The following is a 19478-nucleotide window of genomic DNA, read 5'->3' on the forward strand; positions in this document are numbered from 1 at the left end:
GGAGAAAGGAAAAAAAATATTGATGGGAATTGTATCTAGGCGACCAGAAAGTGATTGAAGAAGCAAGCAAGTCAGTCAAATTGAATTCATTGTTACAAATGCACGTCTGCATGCAAGATGGACGGAACGTTTTTCTCCTCCATTCTTTAAAATATCTATGCCCATTCCCATTCCGTTCTATTCACTGGATCACGAGCAAAAAGGTTTATATATCTTTGTATATACTTCTTTGTATGTTAAATATGTATATTTTAATATCCGTGTGTATGTATGTTTGTGTATGTGTTTTTGTGTAAGTGTGTTTGTTTACCCTTGTGTGTTTATAAATTTATGTACAATTTAAATTTGTATTTTCTAAGTAAATGAACAAACATTAACGTAAATACGAAAAGACAAACATACAATGACAGACACACAAAGTGGCACAAAAAATATGCATAGCATCTTCACACATACACAAGTACACACAGATAGGCATATGATCCCATACACAAACTCCTGTACAAACATACACACTCACACCTAGGCACAGAAAGAAATAAAAATTAGAAGCATAAAAATTGCATTTACGTGCGAATAACATACTGGAGCACATGTACATCAACATCAACATCTATAGGAGAAAATGAGGGGGAGGATGACGATGATGACAACGATGATGAAGATGATTACGAAGATGATGATGATAAAAAGGAAGTTAATGATTAACATGATATTGATATAGAAGATAATGATGATGATGATGATGATGATGATGATGATGAAAGGTTGAAAAGGATTAAAATCAAGGTTAACGAGATGATGACGATGATGATAACAATGATGACGACGACGATGATAAGGAGGAGGAGGATGAAGAAGATGATGAAGAAAGAGATGAAAAAGACGAAGAAGCAATAAATGGCGTTATAAAAACTTTACAAAGAGGCCTATCAAGCAGGATTTAAAAAGAAAATCATCGATAAAAATGAAATAAAATTATATATTATAATTATAGTCATAATTATAATTATAAGTTAAGAAATTACCAATAAAAAATATAAATGAATATTGTTGCTATTTTCATTTCGGCGTTTGACATTCACTATTTTAGGTCTTACATAGGAAATTGGTTATTTTTTGTTAAAAACTTTTCCAAATGTTTTTGCAAAAAATTTAAATAATTCCGAAAATAAACAAATCAAGCCAAAAAATTATATTATGAAGTATTATAAACCATGTACGCGAAACCGAAATACCGAAAAAGCAAAAATGTTTAGAATATGATAAATCGCATATAATGTTACACATACAAAGAAAAACACACATAACAGAACAACATGAAACACACCAACAACATCAAAAACAGCAACTAAAAATTACAACAACACTGATAACACCAAAACCAACAACATTAGCAATTCAACTAGCATAAAATGAGAAAGCTTTGAGGCTTTTATAAATGAATAAAAAGTAAACAAAATAAAGATAAGACAACTAGAACGGAAACAGAATACAATAACAACAACATTAACAACAACATTAACAGAATGATTTATCACATCAGCTAAAGAAGATATCCCACATAACATTAACTTTATCAGAAACATCAAAAAGCGCCTCAATTAATTAACATAAATAATAAACTTTAACATTTAAACCATTTTCTTTAGCAACTCGTCACTTAGCGATGATTAAAATCCCAATAAAACTATTTAACAATTGTTACATCGACAACATCAATATCAAATAACATATACAACGACAACTACTGCTACTTCTGTTTCTACTGCTGCTTATAAATCAGACACAACTGTTGCTGCTACTACCACTACTACTAGTTATACACACAACATGACCAGCAACAACAACATTGACACTGCACATGCTTTTTTATTAGTATAAAGTCTTATCACGAATTGCCAAGAAGAGTATTGCTTTAACTTTTTTAAACTTTTTTTATTCGTTATGCTAGACGATACTTTTCCATGGGGCCATCTGCAGACAGACAAATATAATGTGTGTTTATGTGTGTGTGTGTGTGTATGTGTATGTTTATGTGTGTGTTTATGTGTGTGTGTTTATGTGTGTGTGTTTGTGTGTGTGCGTGAGTGTGTGTGTGTTTTTATGTGTGTGTGTTTGTGTCTGCGTGCGTGTAAGTGTTTGTCAAATTATGTTTTTGTAATATGTTCCCAAAGTGACTATGATGATGAAGACGACTTTTTATATTCATCGTCATCTCAGTTACCTTCACCATTATGATCCTCATCATCCTCACCATTATATTCACTTTCATTCTTATCATCTTTTTTTCATCAGCAGCAACAGCATCAACAGAACAGAAATGACAAAAATAACTAAACAACAAAAATATGAACAAACATATATATGAACAGTTTTTTTTCAATAAAAAACCAGAAACAACAAAAATAAAAGAAAAAAGATAGATATTAAGATATATAGAGAGAAAGAGATTTTGTATGCAGGATGGGACGAAATGGCACTGCTGATGTTTTGCCGTAAAAATGCTTGCCCATAAATAACGAGAAGAGGAACACATGTCTGGGCAGAAATTCTACGTGATCTAACTGAAAGCACCACCGGCCAGACGATGCGTGAAGCGCAATTTTCCGTCAAATTAAACTTTATGGTGTGTCTAATAACCGCACGAAGCTAACTTGCATCGTGTCAGATTCATATCGCTGCGCGGTTAATGTCTGTACGGTTGCGTTACAAATTTGTTGCATGTTGTTTTGTTTTGTCGGGAAGAACAGATTGGTATATTCTCTTTTGTGTCTATAATTTGAGTTGCTTGTGTTACAGTTGCATATATTGTATGTTTTACATCCAATGCTTGTGTTGAATACAGCCACGTAGAGTGTAAATGCCCACTCCATTGCTTCCAAATTCAGTGGAGCTGGTTTTTGCAGCATTTTTGAAGACAAGTTAATGCTACAAACAAACCGAAACCAACGCGCCAAAATTACTCACATGATGGCAGAAATTTTAACCAACAATTTTAAAAACGTGCACGCGTTTTGAAAATATTGGAATACGCCAGAAATACAGGTTTGTCTCCACTCCAAATTATTGTGGTGTAAGACATCATCACCGACACCAATGTTTGAAATTAACAGGAAACCTTTTTCACAGAGTTATGGCATCAAATTCAAATATAAATTTTCGAATATTTTTGGCCAAAAATTTGTATTCACCTGAAAAAATTTCAAAATATTAATGCTAGGAAGATAGCTTCCTCTCCATAATTTACTCGCAACATTCATCAGAAATTGAATTTGCATACGCGTTTATGAATGATCGCAATTCGTTATATTCAAGCCCACGCGCATAATTCAATTTATTCAAAGTCCGATGATAAATCATGATATGGGTTAGAGCCGCACGTGGTACACTTGCAATGTTGAAAAATCTAGCTGCTTGCCCGTACCAGAAAACATTAGCAACAAAAATTTAGGCTTTCCAAAAATTCCTTAAAATTTATAATGTGTGTACTAACGTACAATAACAACGTGTAAATCATATGACTAGAAAATAAATTTAAAATCAACAGAAACTACTTCCACAGAAGTGGGAATTGAATGAAATCTAATAAAAATTCATCACTAGAAAAACTACAAACCAGTAAGAACGATAACGATCCTGTTGGCGCTCTCCCTGACGCCCGCCACATTTTTGGCGCGACAGGTGTAGACGCCATTGTCGCTGATGGTCATGGTAGTGATCTTCAAATTTTTCTTTAAAAATTTTATGCCGTCCGATTGTTTCAACCTGCGAAAGATGGAGGTGGGCGGTGGGAGGATGAGATGGAGGTGTGGGATGGGGAGGATGAGATGGAGGTGTGGGATGAGGAGGATGAGATGGAGGTGTGGGATGGGGAGGATGAGATGGAGGTGTGGGATGGGGAGGATGAGATGGAGGTGTGGGATGGGGAGAAGAAGAGGATAATGACGATGATGATGATGATGGTGCTGCTGATGATGATGAAATGATGATGATCTTGCTATGGCGAAGATGTTCTTAATAAGTGTAACGATAATGATGATGATGATGATGATGGTGTAAGAATAATGATGATGATAGTGACGGTGAAGGAGTCTGTAGGAAGGAGTCTTGTGTTGTTCTTAGGTGGCATGCAATAATGAAACCCAATTAGAAGTTTAGGCAAAATGTAATAAAATCACTGACAATGATAGCCAGGCAGAGGATGTGACATGATTAAGCTGACTGATGATGGCAACGATGATAATGAATGATCATCGTGATGATATAAAGATAAACACACAAGCAATGCATGCAATGACAACCAGCTAACAAGAACATCACGTGACCGACCTGACATGATTACGATACCAGTCAACAGATGGTTCTGGGTACCCCGCCGCACTGCACCTCAAGGTCACCTCTGAACCCTGGGCCAAGGTCAACACCGACCAAGACGATGATGACATTGATGATGGTGATGATGTTGGTGAGGATGATGAAGACGTCGTAGAGCTGATTACTTTTATTTCTACTTTGTCGTCAATCCCTGGTTGAAAAATGTTTGTGTTTTTTTGTTTCCATTTATGTTTGTGTGTGTGTATGTGTGTGTGTGTGTGTGCGTAGTGTGCGTGTGTGTGTGTGTGTGCGGTGTGCGTGTGTGTGCGCGTTATTTTATGTGAGATTGTGCTAATGTACGTCTGCTTATTTTGTGTGTTTGGTTACATAAAGTGAAGTTTTATGGTGCTGCAATGTTATTGCTTTTCTTACTGTATAGATACAAATGCATACATAAACACATACTTGCATACATACATATGCATACATCTGCAATCATATAATAATGCATTAAAAATGTAATAGAACACATTTGTTGAAATCAAAGAAGAGACCGAAGGAGAGCGTTGAAGTTGGGCGATGAGATGATAAAATTAACGCTGAAGGTTTTTATGACGCAATTAAACGTGAAACAATAAAAAAGCAAAACAAACATGAATGCATCTACGTCAGTGCAATGCATGCATGCGTGCATGTGAATTGCAGTACATTCAAATGGAATGTGGTTGAAAAACACAGCGTAAACTTAAAAATTCATACGAGGTTTTTTTTTAAATAAAAATATAAATAAAGATAACTAATTGATAAATCATTATCCGAGACGTTGAAATATTATTTATCGCGCTGTTTGGCTAGCATTTCAAATCCTTAGTTGTATTTATGTATCTATGAGAGAGTGCAAGGTTTTGGTCTGCCAGTCAGTCAGTACATTATGGTGTGTGTGTGTGTGTGTGTGTGTGTGTGTGTGTGTGTGTGTTTGTGCGCGCGCGTATGTTTGTAGAAAAAGTAGTAGAAAAGTATTTAATAATATTAGTTGTAATAGTAGTAGTAGTAGAAGTAGTAGAATTAGTAGTATTAGCAGTAGTAGTAGAAGTAGTAGTAGTACTAGTGGTAGTAGTAGTAGTAGAAGTAGTAGTAGAAGTAGTAGTATTAGCAGTATTAGTAATAGTAGGAGTAGTAGTAGTAGTAGAAGTAGTAGTAGTAGCAGTAGTAGCAGTAGTCGTACCAGCAGTGCTATCAGCGAAATCAATTTTCTTTTTCGGTGTATATCGTGCTATGAGGCGATCTATAATAGTGAAGTAGGATTTAATTTGTGAACGAGCCAGCGGATAATAATAATTAAATGGATTGTTTATTATTGCGTCACACGATGACGTCATATGGAATGTTCAGAACACGTGATCCCCGTTTCGTCGTTTCTAATCATGAGAGAGAAAGAGTTTGCGTATTGTTAATTATCTGTAAATATTAATTTGTAATTCGAAGATATCCGTGTGCGAATGAAAATTTCTATTTTTTAATGTTAATCAAATTAATTAATTTTTATAAATGATAATTTTTACATTTTTTGTTCCTCGTTATGACTAAAGAAAACTAAATAAACTACGAATAGCCGATTCCGAATATAAACGTCATAATAATGCTGTAGAACTAATTCATACAAATCAAAAGTTGGCTTAGTGTTGTTTATTCAGATGGCATTTAACAAATTAATTTAAATTCACTTAGCCCATTCATTCATTTGTACTAAAGCACCATCATGTTATAATGGAATGGCCCAAACTGACCACACACAAGCAAACTGGCCATCTTCAAACAGACCTCGAACGATATTGAAAAGCATAAAAAATAATGAAGAGTATTAATATCTGCTCGTAAAAACATTCCAGTGTAAAATGCAGCGCTATATAAATATAATGGGCGCGCGGTAAAACGCACGTACGTATGTACGATTCTAGAACGTATATGTGTTTTGTACATCAGTGACACATGTGAATATCACAAATGCACACAAAAATTAGAAATCACGTACATCCATAGGCAATATAAATACCAAAACACGAACGTACAAATGCAAAACACAGTAGATTTTATGGTACGTATATCTTGCTTTTAATTATGAATAAGTCTTATAAAGCAATGAAAACGGAATGCAACTTTAATAACCAATGTAAACATTCGTCCGCTTTATTTTCATCAATGCAAAATGTAAGTCTGTGTGAGTGTATGTATACATGCATATATGTCACTATGTATATATTTTCATATGAGTATGTGTGTTTCTTTGTCTGTTTGTATACATGTTTGTGTACATGTGTGTGTGTTAGTGTGTGCATTTATGTTAGAGATCTATGCTGCCACAAAAGTGTTACGCCAAACAATTAATACTTTTGTTCCAATGAACGATTTTTTGAATGCTGCTTTTTATGGCGTTTTATTATTTTGACATAGTTATTTTTACTATTATTTGTAGTGGTAGTAATAGAAATTATTGTAGTAGTAGAGAGTAGTAGCAGTTGAAGTAGCTGTAGCGGCAGCAGTAGTAGTAGTAAGAGTAGTAGTAGTAATAGTAATTGTAGTTGCTGTAGTTTCCCTCTCGTGTCCTGCCATCATTCGGTGTGAAAGTATCGACAAAGCGTTCATTAATTGAGTTGATTGCAAGCAGCTAGGCAGGCGCACTTTAAACATTGTTCCTTCATACATTCATTCATTCGTTCGTTCATTCATTTATTAATTCCTTCATTCATCCATCCACCTGTTTATTCATTCATTCATTCATTCATCGTTCGTTCGTTCGTTCGTTCATTCATTCATCCATTCGTTCATTCGTTCGTTCATTCATTCATTAGTGTTCAAATACTCTTCATGTAAATGCATTCTCGACTAACAACGGGTGTGGCAGTTTTGCAACAGAGGAAAATGTTAATAATTAATGTTTATAAATGTTTCAGAAGCCGATCCAACTCTGTCATTAATGAACGAGAACGCATCCGATGAATAGAGCCCCAGTATTATTCCAAATATGCAGTTACATCAACTTCAAACAACTCGGAGCTTTGTTAATAACATCAGGGCCAGCCAACATCGGCAGAGACAATATCGGGCCCACCAAAGATTGATTTTTTTTAGTTTTTGAATAAAAAGATACCGACAACATCGTCAGCAACTGTTCCAACGACAATTTTTAAAAACAACGCAAATGCTTAATAATAGAAAAAAATAAAATCTTCAAATGAATATTCATGTGTTACTCACCGTGAATATTCTTCAAATACCGCATATCCTTCAAATACCGCAACTCCAATAACATCAAGTCACCAAACACAACAACAACAAATATAAAAACAACGGAAATAATAACAACAACAGCCATAACAACAACAACATAAACAGTTATAACAATTTGACCAACAACAACAAAACCAGCAGCAACAATAAAAACATCGCAAATTAAACTCAAATTATACCATCATCCCATTTGTGTAAGCATTAAATAACCAGAGGACACATCAACAACTATGTATATGTGTATTTATACATGCATACATACATACATGCATGTATAAATGTATGTATGTATGTATGTATGTATGTATGTATGTATGTATGTATGTATGTATGTATGTATGTATGTATGTATGTATGTATGTATGCATGTATGTATGTATGTATGTATGTATGTATGTATGCGTGTGTATATGTGCATGCGTTTACGTGTGTGTATGATGGTGAATTCGATAAAACGACAATGACGATAATGAAGACATCGCTGGTCACATGACGTTTGGAACATGACGATGACGACTGTGACGATGACGATGAAATGCGATGTACAAAAGTGAACGAGCATTTGATTGAAGACAAATTAACGTTCGACAACTTAATGACAGATTGCAAGCTAACATTATCATTTGACATTCGTGATGTTGCCTGCTACTTCTATTCTGCTCTGCTGAAAACGTGTCAATGAGTTGTGTTTGTGTGTGTGTTTGTGTGTGTGAATATGTAAGTGTAGGTTTGTGTGTGAATATGTGTGCTTTATGTTCTTATAATCAAAATGCAAGCGTATTGTTATGTATCCCAAAAAATATGCACATAGAATACCGCGTGTACACGAGCAAATACTTAATCGCTAAACCCATAAAAACACACACAGACAAACACATAGACTCAAACAGACACACAAAGGCGCACAAAGGTGCATTTACTGTGTCATAAAATAGTGATGTCGTGTCTTGCCCATTCCATCGAAACATAACATCACATGATTCAATGCACATCCATCATTACCTCGTTAGGACCAACAATGAAGGCGGTATATGTTTGTTTGTGTGTTTGTGTGTGTGTTTGTGTGTGTGTTTGTTTGTGTAACAGTATGCGTTTCATTCATTGCTTATTTTATTGCTTAATTCAATTGTTTCTATTTTTAATTAGTATTTAATTATTTTATATACAGACATGTACTATGTGTACCTACTTTTGTATTTTACATGAAACCTATCATGTTCGTTTTTATGTAGTATTTGTATCATTCGTATTGTGCGTATTGATGGTATTGCTATAGAATCCTATTCTTTTGGAGATAATGAATACATTAAAAATTCGATGCTGCCATGTTTGTTGTTTGTAACGTTTGAATGTTTAAACGATGTAACGATGTAACGTTTAAACGATGTAACTTGACCAAACTGATATTTTTAGGCTTGTTTGCTTGTGTAAACCATTCATTTGCTTTGTGCGTGTCTTATATAAAATTTTTGCAATTTATTCATTAAAAAGGTAACAATTTTTTCCAACTTGTTCACTTTTCATTAAACGTTCCTTACAGGTTTTCCAAGTTTTAGTTCATAAATTTATAATAAATGAATGAATTAAATAAATAAATGGATAGATAGATGAATAAAAGAATAAATGAAAAAACTGATGAATAAACGAATGAACGTATAAACGAATGAACAACAAAATGAGTGAATAAACGAATGAACAATGAACGATTTAAGGAATTAACGAATGAAGATAAAAACGATCGAGCTTACGAACAATCGAACAAACGGATGAACGAACGAGAAAATAAACAAACAAACGAACAAAGGAACGAACGAATGAACCAAATGGTGGTGATATTACATGCAAGTGACCAAGCCAGGCTATCAGATTATCAGTTTGAAGTTTCACATACAGCAGCGTGCAGACAAACAGGAGTTGTTCGTGCGATTAGTTATCATTGGCTTTCCATCAACCGTATTAACTTTATTTTTATTGTATATATTATTTTTATTGTTGTTAGTTGTTGTTTGTTTGTCTGTTTGTTGTTGTTTTTGACATAGTTAGAACATTAAAACAACAACACACTGATTTATAATATTACCACTGAAAATATAGTCACTGTCTAAACTAACCTGTCAATCACATGAAAAATTTTGTCAGCTACTTTTCAATTCTTTTAATTACTGTTGCTACTAATCTTTCTAGTTAGTTGTTTTTTTTAATACATGTAGCCACTGTGGCTGATGTCTCTACTACAGCTGTTGCTACTTACTGCTTCTGTTTCCGGCATTACATTCGAAATGAAACCAGTGTAAATTTTCAAAGCAATCAGAATCAGTATTGAGATTATAAGATTGTTTTAAGATTACTCTAACAATTGCCAATGAGAATTCAAAATTATAATTGGCGCTATATAAATACCAACGATAATGCCATTGGTAGTATTGGTAGTACTACTACTGCTACCATTGCTATACGGTAGTTATCACTAATTTAACTTTCGCTACCACTACTACTACTGTTGCTGCTAATATCATTACTACTACTATAACTACTATTACAACAACTACTACTACTACTATTACTACTACTACTATACTATTACTACTACTACTATCTACTGCTACTACTATTACTAATACTACGACTACTACTACTCGTCTATACTCGTTTAAACTACTACAACAACAACAAAAACTTCTACAATAACAACAACAACAATAGCAATTACATTGACAACAACAGCAACAACAACAATAACAACATTCAATAAAAAGTCAAAGAAACGAGGCAACATAGGCTAACGATGTTAAGTATACAAAAGAACGAAAAGTGAAACTAAGCCATAAACAGGAAATGACGTATTGCATTGTGTTGTGCGACATTAATGAGTGAGTGACTGAATGATTAATTGAATTAATTAATAAATTAATCAAGCAATCAATTAATTAACGAATTAATTAATTAACTAGAGTGTTCCTGTGTTTGTGTGTGTGTGTACATAATAATTGTTAGACTCATCATCATCATCACCAACAACATCAGTGCTATCATCATCAACAAAACATCATCACCAACATCATCATCATTGACACCAACAACATCGCAATCATCATCACAAGATGTATGTTAAATTGGAATGTTCCTATTGCTAATGACTTTTATTGTCCTTCTATCTTGCTTGTGTGTTGTTGTATTTGTGTGTGTGGAGTTGTATTGTGTGTATGTGTGTGTGTATGTGTGCGTGCGTGTGTATGTGTGCGTCGACTTTGTCACAGTATTAAGCTTCTCATGTTTGCTTTAATTAGAATCATTGTTGTCGTTTGTTTGTTGTTGTTGTGTATGTTACTGTTGTGTTGTTGTTGTTGTTAATGTGTTGTGTTTGGTTGTGTTAGTTGTTTTGTAATAATCTTCGTTGTTGCCGTCAACAAAATTATTTTCCTATTTCCATATTCTAAACTGATTGATTTAAAAATAGAATTTCTTTTTGAAAAAAACTCAGTGTAAAATATTTATTTAAATAAAATGACAAATATCAATTATGCGTATTAATTAGTAGAGGATTATACTGAATAAACACTTGATTGACATTTCAAAAGAATTATTATTATTATTATTATTATTATTATTATTATTATTATTATTAGTGGTAGTAGTAGTAGAACTCAAGTGATTTCACAAATAAATATATACAACAATTAAAACAAAACAAACACGAAATTACAAACATTCACTCACTCACACACAAATCCATATACGCACGCGCACACACATACACATCCATATACACACAAACAATGAAACACATGCAAACGCGCACATACAAGCAACTCACATTTGATGTGCAGTCTGGCCTCCTTGCTCTTAACAGCCATGCCAGTGGAAATGTTGGTGGCCACACAACGGAAGGAACCCGCGTCCTTGAACCGGCTGACCTTCAAAATTTTAAGGTCACTGTCGTCTTGGTAGCGTCTTGCTGTGTTTGTCAGCTGCTTGCCTTTTCAAGTGATTTAAAATTCTTTTTTTTTCATAGAATAAATTTCTAATTATGCATTATGCAATCAAAAATTATTTAAATTGAAATTATATTCAACTGAAAAACAAAATTTTCTTTTAGAAATAAATGTATCCCATTGTTACGCTTTTTCAACAATTTTTCAAAAAATTTACAAAATAACGTTTAAAATAACAACGAAATTGATGACCAAATCATCATCAAACAAGCATCAGACAGAAGAGCCACCGACCGTCTAGAGTCCAGTAGAAAACGATCTTGTGCCTGTTTGAGACATCGCACCTAAGGTGGGCGGTCGACCCTTCAGTGACTTCCAGGTCAACCGGGGAGGGGTCAAAATAAAAATCCTGTTCGTCTGATGCTCTGGTCAGTGTTGTACTGGCCATACAAATTGCAAAGATGACGATGTTGGTGATGGTGGTGGGGGGAGATTTATTTGGTCGTCGTTGTTGTGGCTGGTCATGTGTTTGAAGGGACATCTTGTTGTCTGAAAGTTCTGAGAAAAAAATTTGTGATGGCTATTAATTTTATTGAGGTTATTATTTATTAGAAATGTTTAATGGCGTCCCGTTCTATTATTTCAAGTCTCATACTTAAGTTCTATTTCGTTATTGGCTGCAAAATGTTTCCATTAAAATTGATGTTTTTTATGACATTTTCGTCTTCATCACATATATTGCAGTCATTATTATCATTGGGCATGTTGCATTTTTGATAGCACGTAATCTTGTACCTTAATCACGTAGCGACTTTAAAATTTAATCATCTTAGGATCTTCATCGTCGTCGTCAAATTTAAATACCCAACTAAGAAAAACACCATCATCATCATCATCGCCACCATCACCATCATCATCATCATTTCAGTCACATTATTAACGTTAGTATTGCTATCACTACGTTATAATTATTATCATCACAACCATCACCAGTATTATCACAATCATCATCATCATCGTCTTCACAATCATCATCAGGACCAACGGCATATGTAGTCAACAATTTTTATTTCTCAACTATTTCCATTGTATCAATTTTCCAATCAACTCTCAGACTGACACATAAAGCGGAAACACAAACAAACACACACAAAAACACACACAAACGTACACACAGACGCGTGCACACCTCATATACACACACAAGTGTCTGTGTACATATGAAAATTACTGTTTGCACACGCAATTATTATGAATTTTTATTATGCGAATAAATGTAAATATAAACAAACTCATCTTACAAATTGCTTCATTGTTGACATTAAAAATGCATTTATGCATAATATCTTAAAAATAATTTTAATTAAATTTTAATATATGACAAAAATTGCAAAATTTATTTAGAATGCTAAAGATAAATGAATATTCATGAGCGCAATATCAGTGCATTCATTCAGATGAACGAATTCACAATTCAACAATTCACATTACGCATGTTTACAGAAGCAACAGAATCATAAAGGAGAGCATCAATCATCTTCTGAATACAATGAAACGCTCAATTTGTATAACTTGACACCCCCTCAATATTAAAAATGGAACCATCCAGTTTACTCTCTGACGTTATTTATTGCAGTTAGATGGTTAAAATGCATAACAGACACGTTCATGTAAATATTGTTAATATAAAAACAAGCGCGAATACTTTGTGACACGGGTAAACGTATATTTACATACATACATACACACATACACACACACACAAACGTATACATATATATATATATATATATATATATATATATATATATATATATATATATATATAATATTCGTATATATTAAATTAAAAGACACACACACATCCATTACTCATCTGCAGTCAACGCATTAAACATACGCACACACGCACACACACACATAGGCAGCAGTGATTTACGCATCGCACCGAACGTATAAAAAGTGTTTATGAGCTAAGAAATTAAACAACACACATACACATATGTTGAATTTGTATGTATAAACGTATATATATATCTATATATATATATATATATATATATATATATATATATATATAAGTGTATGAATTTTGGCATATATATATATATATATATATATATATATATATATATATATATATGACTGAACAAGCATGTTGTGTACTTCTTGAGAGAGATGCATTGAGGAGATGAGATGCATGCATGCACCTGAAGAGATGAGATGCATGCATGCACCTGCAGAGGCTGATGCTATCAATACCAACAGTTTTTATTAAATTCATCAATAAACAGAATGTGAAACAACAAATGTTTCGAGGGTTGTGATGATGATGATGATGACGATATGAACAAAATTGTTTGTTGATATGGTAAAACCCCACTCGTCAAAACGTTGATCCAACGATATATAATGGCAGTGTACACAAACAGTTTGTGGTTCATACTACATAAGCTTGTGTGCACCGTGAACACGTTTGTACTGCAAACAATTTTGTTTGTGAACAAGTTTGAACTGCAAACGCGTTTGTTTGTATGTAAAGTAAACATTTTCATCAGCAAACGTCACGTTCGCAGATGATTCTAAAGGAAAAAATGAGTGAGTGAATGTTTATTGAAAGACTGAATCATTATTTTTCTATGTGGGCTTGGGGTGCATGTCAACAGTTTGCTTGGGTGTGAGTGTGTAGTCGTATGTTTGCGTGTTCACTTGTGGCTCTGTGTGTGTGTGTGTGTGTGTTTGTGTGTGTGTGTTTTGTGGTGTGTGTATGATTGAAGAATAACTGAACAAGACATAAACAAAATAAACTTACACGAACGAATGTTAGAATGCAACAGTGAATCAGAGAGCCCGAAACACAGAACGTATTTATCAAAGAAAACGGATAACGCCCAAATAACAACAACAAACAAATTAACACGTCAACAAAACACAACAAATCGAAGCAACAACGAATAACAAACACGTGTCTCTTTGAACCTGCACAATTGAAACGCAACAACAACAACAACAATCTGCAAACAAAGAAGAGCAAACGCCCAACAGCACAACCCAACCCTTGCACGTAGGTTAAACAAGCAGACGTCAGCCGGTACATAAAAGTTAATAAACAAACAATTAAAATTTACTTTACACTTTTTAGTGTAAAATACATAAATAACATTGCAAGTGCTCGGTTACACGCTCCTCACAAACAAATATGTACATACACACACACTCACACACACATACACACACATAAATACACATATACATACACACACATTAAGGACATGCGTACACAATCGAACATGAACATACACAACACACATATACATACGTAGATATAAACACTAACGGACATATATACACACACACAAACAAACATAGATTCTCACACACAAATATACACACACGTACACACCATGTACACATTGTATAAACAGATCGTAATAATTGTACAGTTCGAAATTAATATCCAAAATTTATTGGTGCAAAATGTGAAACAGACCAACCAACCAACAGTGAAAAATTATTTCTTTCCTTATATTCATCACATATGTTTTGTTAGCTACACACTCTCATACACTACTTAAAGAGAGTTGTGTGTGTGCGTGCGTGCGTGTGTGTGCATGCGTGTGTGTGTGTGCAATTTTTCTAAACGTGTAACGGGGTTGTTTGTTTATGTTCATGTAAATTTCACGTCATCAAAAGTTAAACACTAAAAAACCGAAAAGAATAACGCAGAAATAAAAATGACCGAGATGGGATGTATGTACAGCGGTGAAATAAAATTTGAACTTTCAAAAGGTTAAGTTGTTGTTTATTGTTATTATTTTTGGATTTTTTATTATTATCATTGTTGAAGAAATGTTGTTTGTTTTTTTAATGTAGTTGTTTGTTTGTTTAACGTCATGTTACGATGCTATTTGGTTGATGTCGTGTCGTTGCTTTTGTTGTTGTTGTGAACCATGCACACTTAGTTTTATAGAGATTTGTAGTTGCTGCTGTCTTGTTTGTGGTGTTCAAACCAAGGTTTAAAATGCTACCTTGTTAAGCGTTGGGAATGCATACATTGATTGTATATGCCATCTTCAAAACTAAACGCTGCTGTTCATAATGTTCATATCGATAATTGTTTGATGTTTTTTTTATAAGCATTCGGCTTGGCCTTTCCATGCTGATGTGTTTGTTGTTGGCTGGTAGGTTGAATGGTTGGTGGATATTGTTGTGACGTTTCTGTCAATTAACAAGTTCTTTTTTTGGTTTTTTAGGATAATTTTTAAATTTTTCAAGATTTCACGATCTGAAAATATTGCTGATACAACCTAAGATATTTTTATTCAAAATTAAATGGAATGTAAAAAAAAAAACAGAAATAAGTAGAAATGTTGAACTATAACGGAGAAAAAATAAAAAAAATTTTTATGATGAAACTGATGGCGATAATGGAAGATTCTGGGAAAAAATGCACATACTACTCCTTCCGTTCTAAAAAAATCATCAAATTTTTATTAACATACAAACAAACATTTTGCAGCAAACAACCTGTACAGACAGTAAAAGATCACCATAAATCTTCATAACCATAAACAGTCATCACCATCGCCATGGAGAAAAACACATACATACCTTACCAACCACCAAACAACCAAATAAAACAATTTACATATACATTTATAGAGGTATACAAACTTGAATAATTAAAAAACGCAAACATACAACAAGCATGCTACAAACATTCTACAAACATGCAACAAACAAGCAAAAAATATGTAACACGTACAACTAACAAACAACAAACATGCAAGATACATGCAACAGACATACAACAAACAGATAACAGACAATCATGCAACAAACATACAAACAAATACATTCGCGAGCGTATAAACAAATTTAATACGTTACCGAAGATTCTAGATTTATACGTACTCACAAATTCATAATTCCAAAAATTCACACATGAAGCTACTCGACTTTCAACTTCCGCGAATATGAGAAAGAATGATATATCGTGGAAAATAAAATCTCGCATTAAACCCGCACTTTTGTATTCTCCGTCTGTCTCTGTTTCTCTCTCTCTCTCTCTCTCTCTCTCTTTCCATCTCTCTTCTTTTCCGTTTTTCCCTCCTTTTCTTTTTATCTCATTTTCTCTTTCTCTCACACTCTTTTTTCTTAGCTTTTTTATCTTTTCTCATCTTTTGTTTTTCAAAATTTTTCTTGTTTTGTTCCATTTTATTTGTTTTTATTAACTCCCCAACACATTGTGAAACAATGAGTCAAACGAAAAAATAGAGAGATGTTCATAAAAAGATAATCTACTACCTCTTTCTCTTTTTATTCTTACTCTGTCTTTTTTTTACTCATGTTTTTATTTTTTTCAAACTTTTTTCATTTTTTATAATAACATTTTCGATACGTTGTGGGAATTGAATGGATGGAAAATATAGAAAGACATCTACAAAAGAACAATCATCCATTTGTGAGGAATGAGATAGAAAGAGAGAAAAAGAGAGAGAGAGAATGAGAAAGAAAGGGGGGAGAGAGAAAGAGGAAGGTACACCAACTTCAGCATTGGCAACCCACCATGGCGTGCCGTCACCTAAAAATACTTCAACTCTATTCTTCGTTCTTCACAGCGATTCAAGTAGTGATTGCATGAGGGAGTGGATGGTTCACAGGAATGTTAACATGTATGTATGTATGAGGTTTCGCGTCTTTGTAACCAAATTATTTAATAGGAATGTGTGTGTGTGCGTGTGTATGTTAAGAGTGTGTGTGTGTGTGTGTGTTTAGTTTGTGTGTGTGTATCTGTGGGTGTGGTGTGTGTGTTTGTCGGTTCGTTGTTAAATGTATCTATCGTATGTATATATATAAATGTATACTCAACGAATGAGTATTTGTGTTTATGTAGTTTTCTAAATAAACTAAAAAAGATTATCCGTATTAGTATCAGATAAACGAAATTGTCAATGTCTGTACTTTCAACTTTCCAGTACTCGAACATGCATGCGTGTGTTTGAGTGTAGACATTTTTTGTGTGTTTGTGCGCGCACGTGTGTTGGCTGGTTGCAGTAGTTCTTATGCTAATCTACAATCTTCAACATTATCTCCAAACTTGAATGCATGTGGGTCCTGCAATCTCAATGCATCGTGGCGTATGCTTTTAAATATTTCATTTGAAATATGAAAAAGTATTCCTCCTTCCATGTACGTAATTGTGTTTGTGTGAGTTTGTGTGCGCGTGGTTACGGAAAAGAATGCATTTAGGTAGGTACGTGTGTGGTTATTTTCGCGTAGATACAGATTTTGTATGCAAGTAGATTACATGTGTACATAAATTCACGTTTGTATAATGCATGAACATATATTTATGCATGTTTGCGTTTACTTGTGTGCGTATGCATGCATGCATGCATGCAGTTTTTTAGAGCGTGTATATTAAATGTTTATTGCATTAATTTATGACCCGCAAAAACGTGTTCCGTGATTCTGGCCTCAATTATTTACGAGGTAAGAAAAGATTTGATGAACGCTCACGGATATAAATTAAAATTTTTTTATTTTCCAGTGTTTAAAAAATCTATTTTTTTCCTCAATGTAAAACAATCAGCAATAAATAACTATTACATTTTACCATGCAATTTTTTATGTTATAAAAATTTTTTCATTTATAAAAATTAAATGTTTAAAATATTGAAATGCATGAGCATGATGGTTCCATCTAGATTGGTTTAGAAATCACTTTTTAATTTTCTTACATCATGTTTCCAATTTTCCAATGCAGCTGAATGTAACAGTTAAAACGGTCACGTGACCAGTGGAAAATAAAAAGAATGAAAAGATGACCGAGATAAGACTGTATCCATCCATCCATCCATCCATCCATCCATCCATCCACCTATCTATGTTTCCGTCTGTTTATTATCTACGTATGTATGTGTCTTTTTGTGTGTGCGTGTGTGTGTCTGTGTGTCTGTATGTTTATTTCTACATTCTGCTATTATTTTCTATGTGTATCTATATTGTGTGTATCTATCTATCTGTATATCTATGCAACTATCTATCTTTTCATCTGTCTCTCTGTCTGTCTGTCTGTCTAGCCACGTTTATGTATCTATTTCTTTTTCTATCTATCAGTATTTATGTATGTGTGTGTGTTTATGTGTGTGTCTATGTATCTATCATTCAAGTTGGTTGCCATGGTGATCTGTATGGCTGGCACGTAAGGTTAGACCCGTCGCTAAGTGACGTCATTGTGAATGATGATGATGATGACGATGACGATTATATAACGACGATGATGATGAAAATAATGGTGATGAGGATGATGATGATGATGAGAAGGATGATAATGATGATGATGATGAGGATGATGATGATAGTGGCATATATGAAGGATGTATGCTTCGTAAAATTAATTGAACTATGTGTGGGTGGCTCTTGATTGAGACAGAATGAAAAAAAAATTTACCTCAGGCAGGTAGATGAATGAAGAAAGTTCTGGATGGATGGATGAATGGATGGATGGATGGATGGATGGATGGATGAATGAATGGATGGATGAATGGATGGATAGATGGATGAATGGGTAAACAATTGAAATGGATGGTTTCAGTTGAATGATTAGTTTCAGATTAGTAGCTTATTGGCTTTCATAAAAAATAAATATAAAAATTAATAACAGATTTATTAAATTTATCCGTGAAATAATTTGGGATATGTTTTTGTAAACCGTATGAGAAAATAATGAATAAGCAATGAATGGTTGAATATAGATAGATAAAAAATTGATGTATAGATAGAAATAGGTAGATGTGAATAGATAAATGGATTTTTACATGAACAGATAAATAAACTGTTTGCATTAACAGCTGAATAGATGGTTGTATAGATACATGGATAAATGGATGGTTGGATAGATAGGTGAATGTATGGATGGTTGGATAGATGAAAGGA

At 33.6% G+C, this 19478-nt stretch overlaps 1 protein-coding gene across 1 annotated transcript in view; it reads right to left on the reverse strand.

Annotated features, from left to right (window-relative positions):
* HELRODRAFT_97596 (hypothetical protein) overlaps positions 1 to 11946 on the reverse strand; it is a 44128-nt gene extending 32182 nt beyond the window's left edge. Inside the window, exons 1-5 of the mRNA XM_009014335.1 lie at positions 11832 to 11946; positions 11420 to 11581; positions 9002 to 9060; positions 4333 to 4409; positions 3620 to 3768 (exon numbers count right to left, since the gene is read on the reverse strand). Of these exons, the coding sequence (XP_009012583.1) occupies positions 3620 to 3768; positions 4333 to 4409; positions 9002 to 9060; positions 11420 to 11459 (325 nt within the window). The 5' untranslated portion in view covers positions 11460 to 11581; positions 11832 to 11946. The remainder of the gene's footprint in view (positions 1 to 3619; positions 3769 to 4332; positions 4410 to 9001; positions 9061 to 11419; positions 11582 to 11831) is intronic.
* Positions 11947 to 19478: the final 7532 nt, after the last annotated feature.

The sequence above is a fragment of the Helobdella robusta genome (assembly GCF_000326865.2).
Source record: "Helobdella robusta unplaced genomic scaffold HELROscaffold_13, whole genome shotgun sequence".
Classification (NCBI taxonomy): domain Eukaryota; kingdom Metazoa; phylum Annelida; class Clitellata; order Rhynchobdellida; family Glossiphoniidae; genus Helobdella; species Helobdella robusta.